The following is a 21042-nucleotide window of genomic DNA, read 5'->3' on the forward strand; positions in this document are numbered from 1 at the left end:
TCATCAAAAAGATAAGGAAGGACACTTTATATTCATCAAAGAAAAAATCAACCAAGATGAACTCTCAGTCATAAATATCTATGCTCCAAATACAACGGCACCTACATACATAAAAGAAACCTTACTAAAACTCAAAGCACACATTGTACCTCACACAATAATAGTAGGAAATGTCATTGGACAGATCATGAAAACAAAAATGAAACAGAGACGTAGACAGACTAAGAGAAGTCATGAACCAAATGGACTTAACAGATATTTATAGAACATTCTATCCTAAAACAAAAGGATATACCTTCTTCTTACCACTTCATGGTATTTTCTCCAATATTGACCATATAATAGGTCATAAAACAGGCCTCAACAGATACAGAAAGATAGAAATAATCCCATGCGTCCTATCAGACCACCACGGGCTAAAGCTGGCTTCAATAACAATAAGGGAAGAACACCCAAATATATATGGAAGTTGAACAATGCTCTACTCAATGATTACCTGGTCAAGGAAGAAATAAAGAAAGAAATTAAAGACTTCTTTGAATTTAATGAAAATGAAGGCACAACATACTCAAACTTATGGGACACAGTGAAAGCTATGCTAAGAGGAAAAATGATAGCTCTGAGTGCCTGCAGAAAGAAACAGGAGAGAGCATATATCAGCAGCTTGACAGCACACCTAAAAGCTCTAGAACAAAAAGAAGCAAATACACTCAGGAGGAGTAGAAGGCAGGAAATAATCAAACTCAGAGCTGAAATCAACCAAGTAGAAACAAAAAGGACCATAGAAAGAATCAACAGAACCAAAAGTTGGTTCTTTGAGAAAGTCAACAAGATAGATAAACCCTTAGCCCAACTAACGAGAGGACACAGAGAGTGTGTCCAAATTAACAAAATCAGAAATGAAAAGGGAGACATAACTACAGAACCAGAGGAAGTTTGAAAAATCATCAGATCCTACTACAAAAGCCTATATTCAACAAAACTTGAAAATCTGCAGGAAATGGACATTTTCCTAGACAGATACCAGGTACTGAAGTTAAGTCAGGAACAGATAAACCATTTAAACAACCCCATAACTCCTAACGAAATAGAAGCAGTCATTAAAGCTCTCCCAACCAAAAAGAGCCCACGTCCAGACAGGTTCAGTGCAAAATTCTATCAGACCTTCATAGAAGACCTCATACCAATACTATCCAAACTATTCCACAAAATTGAAACAGATGGAGCGATACTGAATACCTCCTATGAAGCCACAATTACTCTTATACCTAAACCACACAAACACCCAACAAAGAAAGAGAACCTCAGACCAATTTCGCTTTGAATATCGACGGAAAAACACTCAATAAAATTCTGGCAAACCGAATCCAAGAGCACATCAAAACAATCATCCACCATGATCAAGTAGCCTTTATCCACAGCATGCAAGGATGGTATAATATACAGAACACCATCAATGTAATCCATTATATAAACAAACTGAAAGAACAAAATACATGATCATTTCATTAGATGCTGACATAGCTTTTGACAAAATTCAACACCCCTTCATGATTAAAGTCCTGGAAAGAATAGGAATTCAAGGCCCATACCTAAACATAGTAAAAGCCATATGCAGCAAACCAGTAGCTAACATTAAACTAAATGGAGAGAAACTTGAAGCAATCCCACTAAAATCAGGGACTAGACAAGGCTGACCACTCTCTCCCTACTTATTCAATATAGTTCTTGAAGTTCTAGCCAGAGCAATCAGACAACAAAGGGAGGACAAGGGGATACAGATTGGGAAAGAAGTCAAAATATCACTATTTGTAGATGATATGATAGTATATTTAAGTGATCCCAAAAGTTCCACCAGAGAACTACTAAAGCTGATAAACACCTTCAGCAAAGTGGCTGGGTATAAAATTAACTCAAATAAATCAGTAGCCTTCCTCTACACAAAAGAGAAACACGCTGAGAAAGAAATTAGGGAAACGACACCATTCATAATAGTCCCAAATAATATAAAATACCTCAGTGTGACTTTAGCCAAGCAAATAAAAATCTGTATGATAAGAACTTCAAGCCTCCGAAGAAAGAAACTGAAGAAGACCTCAGAAGATGGAAAGATCTCCCATGCTCATGGATTGGCAGGATTAATATAGTAAAAATGGCCATTTTACCAAAAGTGATCTACAGATTCAATGCAATTCCCCATCAAAATACCAATCCAATTCTTCAGAGAGTTAGACAGGACAATTTACAAATTCATCTGGAATAACAAAACACCCAGGATAGCTAAAACTATCCTCAACCATAAAAGGACTTCAGGGGGATTCACTATCCCTAAACTCAAGCAGTATTACAGAGCAATAGTGATAAAAATTGCATGGTATTGGTACAGAGGCAGACAGATAGACCAGTGGAACAGAATCGAAGACCCAGAAATGAACCCACACACCGATGGGCACCTGATTTTTGACAAAGGAGCCAAAACCATCCAATGGAAAAAAGATAGCATTTTCAGCAAATGGTGCTGGTTCAACTGGAAGTCAACATGTAGAAGAATGCAGATCGATCCATGCTTATCACCCTGTACAAAGCTTAAGTCCAAGTGGATCAAGGACCTCCACATCAAACCAGATACACTCAAACTAATAGAAGAAAAAGTGGGGAGCATCTCGAACAAATGGGCACTGGAGAAACTTTCCTGAACAAAAGAGCAATGGGTTATGCTCTAAGATCAAGAATTGACAAATGGGATCTCATAAAACTGCAAAGCTTCTGTAAGGCAAAGGACACTGTGGTTAGGACTAAATGGCCACCGAGAGATTGGGAAAAGATCTTTATCAATCCTACAACCGATAGAGGGCTCATATCCAAAATATACAAAGAACTCAAGAAGTTAGACCACAGGGAAACAAATAACCCTATTAAAAATGGGGTTCGGAGCTAAACAAATAAATCACAGCTGAGGAATGCTGTATCTCTGAGACACACCTAATGAAATGTTCAACATCTTTAGTCATAAGGGAAATGCAAATCAAAACAACCCTGAGATTTCACCTCACACCAGTGAGAATGGCTAAGATGAAATACTCAGGTGACAGCAGATGCTGGCGAGGATGCGGAGAAAGAGGAACACTCCTCCATTGTTGGTGGGATTGCAGACTGGTACAACCATTCTGGAAAGCAGTCTGGAGGATCCTCAGAAAATTGGACATTGAACTGCCTGAGGATCCAGCTATACCTCTCTTGGACATATACCCAAAATTTGCCCCAACATATAAAAAAGACACATGCTCCACTATGTTCATAGCAGCTTTATTTATAGTAGCCAGAAGCTGGAAAGAACCCAGATGCCCTTCAACAGAGGAATGGATACAGAAAATGTGGTACATCTACACAATGGAATATTACTCAGCTATCAAAAATAATGACTATGAAATTCATAAGCAAATGGAAGAAACTGGAAAATATCATCCTGTGTGAGGTAACCCAATCACCCAAAAACACACATGGTGTGCACTCATTGATAAGTGGCTATTAGGCCAACTGCTTGAATTACCCTAGATGCACAGAACACATGAAACTCAAGATGAATGATCAAAATGTGAATGCCTCACTCCTTCTTTAAAAGGGGAACAAGAATACCCTTGGCATGGAATAGGGAGTCAAAGTTTAGAACAGAGGCAGAAGGAACACCCATTCAGAGCCTGCCCCACATGTGGCCCATACATATACAGCCACCAAACTAGACAAGATGGATGAAGCAAAGAAGTGCAGGTCAACAGGATCCGGATGTAGATCTCTCCTGAGAGACATAGCCAGAATCCAGCAAATACATAGACGAATGGCAGCAGCACTAGTAGACATAATCTCTTTTATGATTTTGACACCTTCTATCCCACAGTGTTCTCTGAGCCTTAGGTTTGCGAGTATTTTGTAGACAGATCCACTGTGACTGAATTCCACATCTTTGCCTTTTGTGTGGTTGTTGTTTTCTGTAGTGACTTCTCTCTGTTCCAAAGAAAAGTTTCCTCAATGAGGCATCAAGACTCCACTTACCTGTGGGTATAAAGAAAAATATTTAGATTGTTTCTGAGGACTGTGATTGTTTAGTAAATAGTGGCTATAGGTTCTTCTCCATGATCTATGACTTCACTAGTACTGATTAGTTTGCTAATTTTCCATTGTGAAGCACAGTTTCCCTTCTATTGAGCAGGTCTGAATTCTAATTAGAAAGCTCTTGGTTGGGCTGGAGAGATGGCTCAGCCATTAAAGGCTAGGCTCACAACCAAAAATATAAGAAAGCTCTTGGTTACTCCAATGTATGCCTGCCACTAGTATACTCTTGGGGTTATTGTCTATTAGCATTTCATCGCTTTCAACCTTTATGATAGAAATGAGAACTGAAATTCAAATCTGTTTTTTTGGTCTTGAGTACCACATCATTCTTAGAACTTTCCACTTTGTAAATCATAAAATGATCAATTTCTTTGATTTATAAACATTCTTATCAATTTCCCAGTGTCAGAGAGCTAGGAAGTAGCAGAAGAGATATTAGAAACATCTTTGATTCTGTCAGAGTTAAGCAGACAGGATTTCAATATTCTCTAATAAAATGACTTGAATAATGTGCTCACCCTAAATGACCAGAGCTGCTGCTCTGTTCATCCATAAAGAGTAAAACAGATGATCTGTTTAGTTGTTAGCACCCTGTGCTGATGCTAGCCTGGACCCACGTTTATTGCTCTACTTTTAGTCTTAATGTTCCACAGCTGTTTGAAGTTCATGGAGACATTTGATGAACAATCAAAATAGACATTTAAGAGAAAGGTCGATATTTTTGGCTGAGATGCAATACTTTACAGAAAACAGAATGTACTTATTGGAGATTTACATTTTAGTGAGTTTTAAAGTGACAGAAGTGGCTTTGGTTTTGTTGCCATTGTTCATCTAAAAATAATTTGGGCTAATTAATTCATCTGATTTTTCAAATGAAATTTAATTCTAATAAATAATTGGCATATACTTTGCACTGCTTCTTTCTTTGTTAATATTTATGTGGAATTAGTAGCTTTCTACTCTAATAATAAAAATAAAAATGATATTATTTTTTTCAAGCAAAACTTGAGCAAAATTTTAGATTTAGATGTTAATGTTTTGTATCTACTTAATAAATATTTGTGGAAAATAGCCATTCTGTTTAAAACCCTAAAAGAAATATATGAAGAGACTAATGAAGTAACAAATTTACAATGTCTCACTTAAAAATAACAAGTCTCTCTTTAAAAAGTATTGCTAGAAAGTGAGTCCAATCACCAAAGCTGTGTAATGACTGAGGCAGCATGGTTCGCTCACTGTGCTTGTCCTTTAAAATGGTTTCTACCAGTGAGCTCAGAAGGGGCCAAATAGGGACTAGTAGTTAAGACCTCGGTAGTTAAAGGAAGCCTAGAAAAGTGTTGGTACACCAAAACAATCTTGTTGATGCTACAAAAGCATTTGATAGTCAACATTAGTAAATATTCACATCAACTGAACTCTTGAGTAAAAAGCAAAATGCAAAGATCATATGGATTAAAACAGCAAATATAAAAATATACATACAAGTAACATACAGACTGAGCAGATTATATTCAAGCATCTAGGGATATATTTGTATATACATTATATACATAAATATATGTAACAACAACTAATGAAGAAAAAAGAGACCATGAATTTGAATAGAGAAATGAGGCAATTAATTATAATCTCAAAAATCAAAGAAATTCTTAAGAGAAAAGAATAATTAGGTCCATTAAACATTCGGTTTTGATAGTTTCTCCATTAAGATGGATTGAATTATAGATAATATTTAGTAGTTCTGCTTCAAGTCTCTTAAAAAGTGGAAGACTTTTCTGAGGGTATCTTGCCTCCTTCAAAACCATAATTTTGGAGCTCTAGAGCTCCTATTTGACAGAATCAAAGAATAAAACTTCCTAAAAATGTTAAGTTGAGTTAGTGTTAAATAGTACATGCCAAGTTAATTTCTTTCAAAAACATCTGCTGTTAAATGGCAAAAGAATTTGCTTTGTGTATTTTAATACAAGTGGAGCACATTTTCATCAACTTAATCCTCAAAGAATTCATGGAACACCTATTTAATGTTTAGTAAAGAAAGAATTCACTGTGCTAATCATGGATCAGAACAGATCCAGACACTGAGGGGATGAAAACAATCTGCTCAGGGGGGAACCCCCCCATTTATAGCATGTTATGTATTTGGCCTACAGATTTTATATTTTATTTTTTGTATCATCCAGCAAATGGACTTTATAATTTGAGACTTATTTGCTTAGGTTTACTATTATAATAAATGTCAACCGAGTTTATTTGAAAAGTGAAACAAAATGCAGACCACTAGGTCATTAACTATAATGAAAGATTTTGCACCTTAACCATATACTCAATGGCTAAAAGTCTTGAAATAGGATCTGTGATGTTGTAAACTTCTTTATTTGTATATTTAAATGATGAAATTGGATTAAAACACAGAAAACAAAGTAATAGTTATGTGATATGTATTATTTTTAATATAGTCTCCTTAAAATTTCTCTTAAGTGAGTCTTAATGCTTTTAGCATAATTTTGGAGTTGGCATAAAACATTGGATTTTGAAATGTTTGGTATTCTTAGTAACTTGGTATTTGTAACTTGTAGACTTCTTTTATGGAAAGTACCTTATGTCTTCTTCCATAATTTTCAAAAAAAAACCCTATGGTTATATCAAACCATCCATGCATGTAACTTACATTTGGTCATTTTTAGCTATTAAGCTGCTTCGAACTTTCAAGACTCCATTCTCTTTTAACAGAAACAAGAACTCAATTTGAAGTATTTATTATAAATGAAACAATAGAGTATGTGGATTTGTATTTAAAATGCCATTTTATTTACTACGTAGAGGTGTAGATCATAGTCAAGAAACAGCAAATAGACTAATATGTGTGGGTCACTGGTTTTTTGACAATGTGCAAAAGATATGAAATGAAAGAAGGAAATATTGATGCTCAAAAGCATGAAAATAACAGAAAAATATGTAACTGTCACAACAATTTTTTACAACGAATGTATGGCTTATATATATGCAAAATAGTTTACAAATATGTGTGTATGCATCGTATGGGCATTCATACCAATTTATCCTTAATGATTAAGTTAAAAAATTAAAATGTAAAACTAGGACGTCTCAGAACACACAGGATTCTCTTACATGCATGGACGGCTTGATGCAATCATGGTTTCTGTGTCATTGAAGACACACATGCACACACACGGAAACATACATAAAACACACGAACACATGGTGAATGGCTTATAAAATATTCACCACCATTAATCCTTAGGGAAAAGCAAATTAAATTTTCTGAGACATGTCACTATATAGCCACTTAAACAGTTAAGATCAAACATTGGCAAATAAGAGGCACTGGTGAAAACAGAGCAACCAGACTTCTCAGACTGCACCTGTGCGTGCAAAGGGCTAAAGAAACGCTCTGTGAGACACTGTGGTAGTTTCTTATACATTAATCTCATGTTTATTATTTAACACAGCAGTTGTATTCTTAGGCATTTTGTTATGTAGAAATGAAAACTCTTGCTTGCACATTAATTTCTACATGAATTCTACATAGCAGGTTTGTTTGTATTGACAAGCCTTTTGAACAGTAGATTCCCTTAAACAACATTTATCCTGTCAACACAAAAGAGTATTTTCATCAGAAAAATAGAATCAAGTATTGAAACATGCAACAGCGTTGATGAGTCTGAACTGAAACTCAGCCAAGTCTAAAAAAACTTCAACAGCACTGTTCTGCATCCTCGAAATGATAAAACAGCGGTCTGGTGACTGTTACGGGGCAGGACTGAGCGAGAGTTGAGAAAATAAAGATGTGGCACAAAGACTCCATTCTGTGGCTCATCCAGGTCTGAAACTGTTCTGTGACAGAAATGATATGGATCCACACAAGGGATAAATACACACAATCTACACATCTTACCAGCACTCGCAGACACACCACACACACAGGCATATGCAGTTGCACATCATTGAAAAAAGCCATGGATTTGTAAGAAAACATGAGAGGTTTGGGATGAAGAAAAAGAAAGGGGGAAATTATGTAACTTTATTATCTCAAAAGAATAAAAATCATTAAAAAAATTAAAATGTTTACTATAAAAATGATCAAATAATATAGAAGCCAAGTCCCCTATCTTCACTGGTATGTGTAAGTATTGTTTTAAAAGGAGTTTGATTATATTATGTAGAATAACAGCCTTACTTTAAAAACAAATTTGTGTTATACCTTATAAACTTTTTATAGGTCAATTAATACTTTTATAATCAAGTAATTAAAGAACTGTATGTATGATAGAAACAGCTACAGCTCCCTAAACCATAAATTAGAATATTTTATGTGGAACAAATGTTTGTTTTTTCCACAAAAACTATTCAACCTTTATATAATCCATTGTCTTTAAATCTAACATGAAAATCATGCCAGCTCATGTGATGCTGTAGTTGTCATGGTCTCCCTTTCCTTCTTCCCTGCTCCTTCCCTAGTCCTGTCTTTGTTCCCCCTTTCCTCTTCTATTCCTCTTCCTCCTCTCTCCTATTGTTTGAAAACCACATTACATATGAGTAGCATACAAAATAACAAGAGATTTCATAAGAGCCATTTTGTTACAAAAAATCATTTTTATCTTGCACAATTGATAATTTAAAAATATATAGTAGTATAAAAAGGAAAGAGATCAGAACTGTTGTCATGATTAGATTGTTTTCAGTCATGGTTGAAAATTAAAGGTGTTTGTTTTTGTTGTTTTGTTTTATTTTTTCTGCTATACACATTAGCATATAAACTTCAAGCAAAAAAATTGCCAAAATGAAACTGAGGAGTTCTAAAATGCTCAGCAGAGAAAATAAAGTTAAAGCAAGTTGTATTTTAAAAGACTGTTGGCCAGGTGGTCTCAGCAACTTATTAACATGTTGAATTTGTTTCCTGTTTACTCCTGAGAAACTGATCCAGAGCATTTGTAAAGACTTTACTTGGTCACACTGTAGTTCGTATGTATATTGTAAATAAAGTTCAGATTTCTTATTTGCAACTAGGCCATTGGACATTCTCCAAAAAATCTTTCTCATATTACTTAATAAGGAAGTAATTTTTGTGATTTTACCACTCAGTATGATTGTGCACATGTGTGTGTGTATGTGTGTGTGTTTCTGTGTGTGTGCACACAACATGAGTGTGTATGCACACACGTGTGTGTATGTGTTTGTGTGTAGCATATGTCATATATATGTATGGCAAGAAATACTAATTTATTAATGTATAAAATCATATTCATTCTTACCTGACCTGGTCTATATATTTGATGTTATAGACTTTGCTGTGGGAACAGTCTCCATCTTGGAAATGATTAGTTCCTACATTATAGAAAGAAAAATGATCAGGGAGTCGCACTTTGGCAGTTAATACTGCCAACTCCTGGGACTGATAAGCATAATTTACACTATAAATTCATTGACCAGAACAAGTTATATTCACATGAACTCATACAATTAAAAGGGTGCCAAATGCTAATGTCCCACTCTCCTCAACCAATCAACTCTAATAATCACCAATTGGGTACGAGGTATTTAAATCTGTAAAGGTCAGAAAAATGTTAAGATTCAGTCATATAAAAAATTAAAGAAGGGCCTGGGGAAATAGCTCAGTTGGTAAAGTGCTTGCTAAGCAGCATAAAGGCCTTCTGAGTTCAATCCCCAGCACTCAAATACAAAGCCAGACAGACTAGTGTGTGACTAGAATCCCAGCTCTGGAGAGGCAGAACCAGGATGATTCCTTGGGTTTACAGGCTTTCCAGCTTTGCCCAATCAGTGAACACCAAATCCTAATAAGTAATTCTCATTCCTCAATGTGATGTCTCAATCACCCCTTTCCTCTCAACGCTCAGAGATCTATGTAGAAAGCAGAAAGCGTACTATATTAAGAAGTGTGAACAGCTTCTAGAAAACAGTGTTTTCCAGACACAACAAGGCTGATGCACACATGAGCTCACAGAGACTGTAACAACATTTCTAAGACTTGTGCATGCTCAAGCCAGACAAAAGTCTCAACAGGGAAGCAGGGAAGTGGGCACAAATTCTCACTTTTAGCCAAGAGGTTATTTGCCATGGAGAGATACTAGGAAATCATCATTTTGTTCCCCAGTGGAATAACACTGGGCATGTCAATCATAGTCCATGACAAGGTTCATGTTCAAGATCAGTTGGCCAACCCAAGCCAAACTCTATGTTTTTGGGTGGTTTTGTTTGTTTGTTTGTTTGTTTGTTTTTAAGAGAGAGAAAGAACATAAAGTTGGATGTTTAAGGAGTTGCTGGGGGATGATTTGGAGGTGTTCAGAGAACAGGAAAAAATATAATCAAAATATATTTTATGGAATTCTGAAAGGATAGATCAGAGCATAAAAGATGTTATGGTAGATGATTCCTAAAAGAATGAAACTGGAGCATGACCTGTGGCCTTCACATGTACACATGCACTTGCATTCCTTCCTTCCAACATGCACACTCACATGTGCACATCAACACACACACACACACACACACACACACACCCCAATAGAAATACTGCTGAGTGGGGTGGTCCACACCTATCGTTTCAGCACTTGGGAAGCAGAGGAAAGGAAGGCTTTCCTGAGCTGCATGGTGAAACCCTTTCTCCAGCTTGAACTCCCACAGTCTTCTTTGCCTACCACAATAAACATCAAAACAAACCAGGGATCAATGTTAAAGAATAAAAAAACAGTTAAACAAGGAAATAGAAAAAAACATGTGATGAAGTGTTCTTAAGAGATATTGCCAATGACTTGGTGGTGAAATGTGAGGGGCTTGGATCCTTTGTGGGATCTCTATAAGCGTGGCTTTCCCCACTGTGGGTTATGATACCCTGAGTAGTATTTTGCTTCTTGAACATTAGGACAAATCCATGGCTTTCTTGGCATTCATTTCAACTCTGTGCTTTCTAACAAACTCTTGGTTACTATCTACTAATATGTTTAATTCTTTGTCTAACTTCTCACAAAGGTTTTCATCCATTGAAATTGAGTCATTTTATTACATAACAACAATACCAGATAGGTGTGTGTGTGCGTGTGTGTGTGTGTGTGTGTGTGTCCATTTGGAAAGAGGAAATATGGTCAAAAGTGATAAGGACAGAAGCATGAAGAAGGGAAATGGAGGAGGGAAGGCTATTTAGGTTAGAGTTCACCAGAGGTGGTAGAATTAAACAGCTCCTCTGTTAAGATCACAGAGGAAGCCTCTAAATCATTGAGTCGTTGATGCCAGAGTAGTAAAAACATTGACTTTCCCTATCTTTCCTATTTGTCTTAATTACAAAAGATTGCAGACATTGCTGAAATTTTCTTCACACTAAAAGGCAGTAGTTTCCACTTGGATTCAGAGTTCTTGTTCCATTTTCCATTCTTGGCAAGACTACCCATGGAATGATGTCCAAGAGGAATTTCTGTGTATTCAGGCCCTACCACTATTGTCATGAGTAGCTTTCTTCCAGGCAAAAATAACAGAGAATTTTTCCTACAAAATAAGTGCCAAATTGTATCAACGTCCTAAAATTCATCAGAGAAATTGTCATCCAAAACCTGAGATTTAAGAGTTCCAACTACAGGGAAAAAAAATTAAGCATTCTTTCACCATTTTTATAACTACAAATGTTTTTCCACAAAGGAAAATGCTTTCTTTTGTTAATTAGTACTACAATAGTGGCCACTGGCAAATTTTCATTAAAAACATTTCTGCAAAACAAGATAAATTTATGAAAAATTAAATCTTTGTTTTTAATAATCTATTGCAATAAGAATATTTGTTTAATAGAATTTAAAGAGATTGTAACCGAGTAAAATGAACTACATTTTTCTTATTTCCCCAAACCATTGGAAACAAGTATTAATTTGGAAATTTTTGTTTTTATACCTTTTTATGATAAGGAATAATTCTTCAGCATTGTAGTACTTAATATATTTACAAGAATATCTATTTGATAGGTGGTTAAAATTTGAAGAAGATGTGGAAGATGGAGGAGAAAGATGGAGTAAACCCTACGTGGCTACACTTTCGTTGCACAGCTTGTTTGAGTTGAGAAGCTGCATTCTGAACGGAACTGTGCTACTGGACATGCATGCCAACACTTTAGAGGAGATCGCAGGTGAGCCACGGTCCGTTTAATTCTGACAAGTTCAGCTGATTTTTATTATTATGCTTTTTCCTGATAATTCCATATATGTGAAAAATAAGTTTTCATGGTCTGCGTAAGGACCATTAAAATAATTTTCTTCTTTGTGTTTATTTGAAGTAAAGTAAATTGAATATGAAATAAACTGCATCTCACTTCTAAATAATGATTTATAACAGGAAAATAGATAGCCAGTTCTCCCTGAATATTTACTATTTTCATTAGCATGCTTAGACACACAAAGAAACTAATCTTTATAGTTAAAGATCTCCCCCAAGGAGTTTGTTTAGCTGGATTAAGTGACCAAATTAGTTTTGAAAATTGATTAATGAAAATAAGTTGTGTACTTGCTATATGAAATTTATCTGTTAAGTTCTCTTACAACACTGACCCCAGAACATACCTTTTATGATCTTATTTAACTTTCTTAAAGAATGTGATTTCTAATATTTTCCTTAGGAAGTTACTCTGAGTAGAAAGTGTCCAGTAGGTTAACGTTTGATTGATTAGTTGCCTTTTTTCCTATCTCTGCTGCCTTTCTTTGTCTCAGCTCAGTAGACTCAATGTAGAGGAACTGTGTTCAGTCTAGTTCTCCACAACTGCATTTTCTGAGTCTATTCTTGCAACAAAAGTAGTTCAGGAGGCTCAATACACCAAAAGGCTTTTTATTCTTTGTTGTTCTCTAGTCTGTCTGTCTGTTTGTTTGACTGGAAGTAGTCACACTTGAATGCTCCATTTTCAGTGTAGAGCACATAGTACAGTGCCATTCAGGCTATAACAGTAGTTCATAGTGAGCAGTGGACAGAAACATATAGGTTCTGTACATAATTATGTTGACTACTTTGGCCTCATTTCCCAATGAATAAAAGATTGTGAATCAAAGATTTGTAATTGCAACTTGAGTTTAATATAAAAGGTATTTACTCCAGCCTTCATTAAAATTTCATTGAATATCTTATTATTTCCATTTTATGTTTATTCATGTTGTGATCATGTAATTTTATTATATTAAATAAATAAATATGCTTGCATATTTATGTCTCCTAAACTTTACAATTTGTTCTTATCTATCATTTTATCTTACTGTTATAGTAATCTTTAAATGTAGGATGGAGGCTATTTTCCCTTAAAGGTGATATTTGCAGATAAGGAAATAGTTTCTTCAAATTAGCTTGTAATCATAAAGTTGGTTTTGTTCATGATTATGATGACTTAAAAACTAGTAAATTTTCTTACCAGTTATGTCTCTATTTTACAAAATCAAAAACTAGGCACATATATTAATAGCTAGTGTCTATTTTCTAAAAAAAATTTATTTGTCCTTAAGGATTCTATATCTTGGATCCTGTCATTTCAGGACTGTATAAAGTCTCCAGAATCAGTTCTTTCTAGAGATTTCTTTGTAAAGGAACCAGATATTGTTTGAAGTGGTAAAATAATGTATGTCAGTGGTTTTTGTTTTGTTTTTTTTTCATCAGACTTTTTATTTTTTAAGACTCTCATAACTCCTTAAAGAGATTTTGTTAGACTTAGCAGCAGAAAATCCCATTTTTATCTGGCAGGCCTGTCAAGAATTTCTGGTATAATTAAAGTAGGATTTTCTTCTGGATGAAGTTAATTTAAAACATATCTATTTCCCCGTGTTTCAGGGAACTCCATAAATCCAAACTCTATCCCTCAAAATATTACTTAACCTTTTCAAATCCACAAATCTCTAGGTATAAAATTTCTTACCATGATTTATTCTGACGCAGAGATTAATTATGTTGAAAGTGTTTCCTACTTATATTTATATACATTGTAGGCAATTTATGGTCTGTACTAATCTCTTTAAAACCAGCATTATAAAGATTAAAAATGGAAATATTCTCTTTGAAGTGTGAATACTTTATCCTGATTCTGTCAATGAAAGTTAGAAAGAAATTAAAATCAAGCTAAAGTTAGTATCATGGACAAATAATCAATCATAGCTCACAACTGATTAAAGCAACTTTTGTCACTTAAACTTTTTCACTGAAGGATGAATTTAATAACTGGCTCCACCGAATACAAACTTTAGACTGGTCTGAGAATGCATTACTTGCAATCAGGTTCATGCCAGGCACATACCTTTAATCCTAGCATAGGCGGTCAGGTCTCTGTGAGTTTGAGGCCAGCCAGGCCTACACAGTAAGTTCCAGGCCTGCCAGAGATGCATGGTGAGATGCTGTTAAAAATAAAACAAAGCTCTAAGACCAACTTAATATTATGGCAAAACTTAGCATATAAACGTTAAGTGTTGTGCTGTGTGTGCTGTCAGCGTTGGCAGCCAAGAACAATCTACCACTTCATATTCCCAACTCCTGCCTTTTTCTCTTTGAAAGTTAAGACCACGAGTTTTCAGAGCACTTACATGGGAAATTTGAAGAAGACAGAGATTTATATAGTTTTTTCAAAACATATGGCTTCTTAGGATTCTTTGTGATCATGATAAGTTGATTATACTAAAGCAATTACCTAATTACCTGATGAAAAAATGACTTCCATTTTCAAGCCTTTTTACACAGCACTGAAAGGTCTTGTACAGTGCTTTAAGTCAGAACAATGTGCTCTATTTATCTTTTCCCTTCTTGCTTCTTTTCTTAACAAGATCTTGGCATAGAGCTTTGGCAAGCTCACTGTGTTAGGCACCATTGCCTGCTGAGATTTGCGGGCTTGACTTTGGGCCTAAAGCCACCACGGCTCACGATTCCTTCCTATGTTTCTAGTTAATAAAGATAAGGATTACTGTGGTGAAGAGAGCAACGTAGGTGAGGACTGAGTCATGTTCACGCCTTTGGTGTTTAAGCCTCACTCAGTATGCTTTATTGATAAGCAGGAAGAGGAGCCTTCCTAGTTCACTAATACAGTCTGTAGTGTGCTTGTGCTTTAGATGTATGGACTGGTTTTGTGTGGCTAATGAATGGATGAGTACTTTTTAAACCCTGTTTACTTTCTCCTATGTATCTGCCTGAAATAAATGTCTACCTCTATGTAATATAAAGGTAGATATTAGGGGATTTTGTAGTGCTCCTGTGACTGTGGCTCAATAAAATTCTAGTAATAACATTATAACATGTATGGTTTTTATATGATCAGTTTAGGCTCTGTTTAGCATACTGAACAGGGGTCTTAATATCCTATTTCTGGGTCTGCCTAAAAATTGTGTCATATTGGTATTTCAATAACTTTCTTATAACTTAAACTATTGTATGTAAATACATATTTTATATACATTTTTGGTCACAGCAAGTTTTCAAAGTAATATAATAAGATGACAGTTCTTTAGTTCCTTTATTTTGTTTTAATTCAGAGATTCATAATTACTGATCTCCAAAAACCTGAAACATGAATTTGCATGACATTGTTTAATGCCGTGCACTTTTCAGAATTGAATGGGACTTTTCATTGTAATGGATGACTTCTAAGTACTCACATGCATCATTACCACTCCCAAATATTCATTTTTAACTCCTTCCCGTTGTGAACAGAAAGTGACAGAGCAAATCATATTCCTTGTTTTAAGTATGGCTTGCTGCCTAGTCGTGTAGGCCTTTTGAGCTGTGACTTGGGACATTTCACATGACTGAAATGAAAAAAGAAAAATCTTTTTATAATGGAAAGATTGTATGAAACTCAAATTTCAGTAATCTTTAGGAAATTTTAATATAGTTCAAAGGCAGAGTTGGGTAGTTGTGACAGAAATCATTTATTATCTGGCTCATGGCAGAAAAATTGAGGCTAATTAATTCAATTCTTATTCTGTCCAAAAAGCTGTAGGAATCCCATTTCTGCTGACAGTGATAGGTTCATATCAGTCACAAGTAGAAGTGTTCTATGCCAGGTGAAAAATGAACCTTTCATAAAAGGAAGTGACAAAAGCTAATCCGTTTCTTCTGGATAAGAGCAAGGATATTTCCTTGTTCCTGCTGGCAGCCTCCTTACACCACAAAGGAAATGAGACTGTGCCCAAAGTGCACATCCACAAGAGGAAGCATACAGCATCACAGGGAAATGGAACAGGAAGCAGCCTCATTTTGAGTTTCCTCTTCTGCAAGTCAATCAGATGAGTCAGTTTATCTAAGGTGATTTGCACTTTCTGTTATTGACAAACTCAACTTAATATCTACTATACCGTGAGAATACTGAAGCCTTCACAAATTTCAGAGAACTATGCCCTACTTAGTGGAACGTGCAGAGAAAACCGTGTACTGGGAAGTTACCTACTGATGGGCTTCAGTCTTCTAATGAGTGCTTTAAGGCCTTGAATTATTGTCCTAGCTGCAAACCTGATGCACATGTTGTTGCTCCCACCCCTCAAGTGAGAACCCGTCACTTACTCAGCTTTGCACGGTCACACAGCTGGAACGTTGTAGCATGACCCAAGTCATCTCCATTGTCCATTTCCATTTTGTACCAAACAGAAAACTGAGTTTTATATGATGAAAGTTGGCTGATGTTGATGCCTGCAATGCACTGAAGGTATGGGCAGGAGACAGGTCACTGGGGTTTGCTCTATAAAATTTGTCTTCTCGAAAAACAGTTCAAGTTACTATTGACATTCTGAAAGCAGACTAGAAATATTGAAACTTGGTACGGTGATAATACATTAGTAAGGAACTTCAAAGGCCCTTCCCTGCTATTTATTTAATTAGCATGCTTGACACTGTGTATGAAAAATGTCAATGCACGAAGTTCAATCTTCTGAATTCTTTCCTTCAACATTTTAAAGTTATAGTTCTTTGTTATCGAACACATTCTATGGGCACTGTTGGGAAAGGAGATGAATTTGTAACACATGAAGTGCTTGTTTACTCTGTAAATGGTGGATAGCTCCTAACCCCACTTAGAAGAATCAAGAAAATTCTTCTTCACTAGAGAGTCAGAGAAAAACCACACTAACATATGTGTGTGATGTCAAGTGTGCAGCTAGTGCACATCTGTAATTTGTGTTCTTGGGTGGCTGAGAAATTTGTAGTGTAATGAAGTTTGAAGTTCACCTGGGTTGCAAAGAGGGATTCAGTTAAGTTAGGGTGATTTACTTGATTTACTTTTTCTATTACTGAAAGGTATAAACCTGAACTTTGTAACCAGTTGATACTGTTTTAAACTTTGAGTGTAGGAAGACTGTGCTATGTCATGTAAATGGTGTGTGTGTGTGTGAGAGAGAGAGAGAGAGAGAGAGAGAGAGGGAAAGACAGACAGACAGAAAGACAGAGAGACACACACAGAGAGTTAGACAAAGACAGAGACAAAAAGAGAGAGAAACAGAAGGACCGGACACTTCCGATTTTTAGTGGGAGTCCCAAACCCGCGGATCCCTGCCCGCAGCAGCTCTCTGCTCCCAAACCCCCTGGGAGAGAGCCCTCACTGCCTTGACAGGTGGGCACTCCTGAGACTGCAGAGCGGAAGAGACCACCAACACTGCCCACCCCTGCCCACATCCCTGGCCCAAGAGGAAACTGTATACGGCCTCTGGGTTCCCTTGGATAAGGGCACAGCAGGAGCGGGTCCCCTGCGTCTGAGACACCACCGGAACCTGAGGGACCGACCAGATAAACAGTTCTCTGCACCCAAATCCCATAGGAGGGAGAGCTAAACCTTCAGAAAGGCAGACACGCCTGGGAAACCAGAAGAGACTGCACTCTGCACACATTTCTGATTCCAGAGGAAAAGACCAAACGCCATCTGGAACCCTGGGGCATGGAAGCTCCCGGAAAGGGCTGCATTGATCTTCCTGGTTGCTGCCCCGACGGAGAGCTCATGAGCAAAACCCCACAAGCAAACTTGAGCCTCGGGACCACAGGTAAGACCAACTTTTCTCCTCCAAGCGACCTGCCTGGTGAACTCAAGACACAGGCCCACAGGAACAGCTGAAGAACTGTAGATAGGAAAAATTACACGCCCGAAAGCAGAACACTCTGTTCCCATAAATGGCTGAAAGAAAACAGGAAAACAGGTCTACAGCACCCCTGCCACACAGGCTTATAGGACAGTCTAGCCAACTGTCATAATAGAAGAACAAAGTAACACTAGAGATAATCTGATGGCGAGAGGCAAAAACAGGAATCCAAGCAACAGAAACCAAGACTACATGGCATCATCAGAGCCCAATTCTCCCACCAAAGCAAGCATGGAATATCCAAACACACCAGAAAAGCAAGATCTAGTTTCAAAATCATATTTGATCATGATGCTGGAGAACTTCAAGAAAGACATGAAGAACTCCCTTAGAGAAACACAGGAAAACATTAATAAACAAGTAGAAGCCTGCAGAGAGGAGTCACAAAAATCCCTGAAAGAATTCCAGGAAAGCACAATCAAACAGTTGAAGGAATTAAAAATGGAAATAGAAGCAATCAAGAAAGAACACAAGGAAACAACCCTGGATATAGAAAACCAAAAGAAGAGACAAGGAGCCGTAGATATGAGCTTCACCAACAGAATACAAGAGATGGAAAAGAAAATCTCAGGAGCAGAAGATTCCATAGAAATCATCGACACAATGGTCAAAGATAATGTAAAGCGGAAAAACCTACTGGTCCAAAACATACAGGAAATCCAGGACTCAATGAGAAGATCAAACCTAAGGATAATAGGTATAGAAGAGAGTGAAGACTCCCAGCTCAAAGGACCAGTAAATATCTTCAACAAAATCATAGAAGAAAACTTCCCTAACCTAAAGAAAGAGATACCCATAAGCATACAAGAAGCCTACAGAACTCCAAATAGATTGGACCAGAAAAGAAAATCCTCCTGTCACATAATAGTCAAAACACCAAATGTACAAAATAAAGAAAGAATATTAAAAGCAGTAAGGAAAAAAGGTCAAGTAACATATAAAGGCAGGCCTATCAGAATCACACCAGACTTTTCACCAGAGACTATGAAAGCCACAAGATCCTGGACAGATGCCATACAGACCCTAAAAGAACACAAATGCCAGCCCAGGTTACTGTATCCTGCAAAACTAACAATTAACATAGATGGAGAAACCAAGATATTCCATGACAAACCCAAATTTACACAATATCTTTCTACAAATCCAGCCCTACAAAGGATAATAAATGGAAAAGCCCAACACAGGGAGGCAAGCTATACCCTAGAAGAAGCAAGAAACTAATCATCTTGGCAACAAAACAAAGAGAAGAAAAGCACACAAACATAACCTCATATCCAAATATGAATATAACAGGAAGCAATAATCACTATACCTTAATATCTCTCAATATCAATGATCTCAACTCCCCAGTAAAAAGACATAGATTAACAAACTGGATATGCAACGAGGACCCTGCATTCTGCTGCCTACAGGACACACACCTCAGAGACAAAGACAGACACTACCTCAGAGTGAAAGGCTGGAAAACAAATTTCCAAGCAAATGGTCAGAAGAAGCAAGCTGGAGTAGCCATTCTAATATCAAATAAAATCAATTTTCAACTAAAAGTCATCAAAAAAGATAAGGAAGGACACTTCATATTCATCAAAGGAAAAATCCACCAAGATGAACTCTCAATCCTAAATATCTATGCCCCAAATACAAGGGCACCTACATACGTAAAAGAAACCTTACTGAAGCTCAAAACACACACTGCACCTCACACAATAATAGTAGGAGATTTCAACACCCCACTCTCATCAATGGACAGATCATGGAAACAGAAATTAAACAGAGACTAGACAGACTAAGAGAAGTCATGAGCCAAAAGGACTTAACAGATATTTATACAACATTCTATCCTAAAGCAAAAGGATATACCTTCTTCTCAGCTCCTCATGGTACTTTCTCCAAAACTGACCATATAATTGGTCAAAAAATGGGCCTCAACAGGTACAGAAAGATAGAAATAATCCCATGCGTCCTATCAGACCACCACGGCCTAAAGCTGGTCTTCAATAACAATAAGGGAAGAACACCCACATATACATGGAAATTGAACAATGCTCTACTCAATGATAACCTGGTCAAGGAAGAAATAAAGAAAGAAATTAAAGACTCTTTAGAATTTAATGAAAATGAAGGTACAACATACCCAAACTTATGGGACACAATGAAAGTTGTGCTAAGAGGAAATGTCATAGGTATGAGTGCCTGCAGAAAGAAACAGGAAAGAGCATATGTCAGCAGCTTGACAGCACACCTAAAAGCTCTAGAACAAAAAGAAACAATACACCCAGGAGGAGTAGAAGGCAGGAAATAATCAAACTCAGAACCGAAATCAACCAAGTAGAAACAAAAAGGACCATAGAAAGAATCAACAGAACCAAAAGTTGGTTCTTTGAGAAAATCAACAAGATAGATAAACCCTTAGCCAGACTAACGAGAGGACACAGAGAGTGTGTCCAAATTAACAAAATCAGAAATGAAAAGGGAGACATAACTACAGATTCAGAGGAAATTCAAAAAATCATCAGATCTTACTATAAAAACCTATATTCAACAAAACTTGAAAATCTTCAGGAAATGGACAATTTCCTACACAGATACCAGTTACCAAAGTTAAGTCAGGAACAGATAAGCCAGATAAACAACACCATAACTCCTAAGGAAATAGAAGCGGTCATTAAAGTTCTCCCAACCAAAAGGAGCCCAGGTCCAGACAGGTTTAGTGCAGAATTCTATGAGACCTTAATAGAAGACTTCATACCCATATTATCCAAAATATTCCACAAAATTGAAACAGATGGAGCACTACCGAATTCCTTCTATGAAGCCACAATTACTCTTATACCTAAAC

General features: G+C 36.5%; 1 protein-coding gene across 13 annotated transcripts in view; it reads left to right on the forward strand.

The window, feature by feature from the left end:
• Slc4a10 (solute carrier family 4 member 10) overlaps positions 1-21042 on the forward strand; it is a 316713-nt gene that overhangs the window by 193395 nt on the left and 102276 nt on the right. For all 13 annotated transcript variants that reach the window (XM_063283270.1, XM_006234283.5, XM_006234277.5 and 10 more), the window contains exon 5: positions 12096-12256. In XM_063283270.1, the coding sequence (XP_063139340.1) occupies positions 12226-12256 (31 nt within the window). In that variant the 5' untranslated portion in view covers positions 12096-12225. The remainder of the gene's footprint in view (positions 1-12095; positions 12257-21042) is intronic.

This window comes from Rattus norvegicus, chromosome 3 (assembly GCF_036323735.1).
Source record: "Rattus norvegicus strain BN/NHsdMcwi chromosome 3, GRCr8, whole genome shotgun sequence".
In the NCBI taxonomy this organism is placed as follows: domain Eukaryota; kingdom Metazoa; phylum Chordata; class Mammalia; order Rodentia; family Muridae; genus Rattus; species Rattus norvegicus.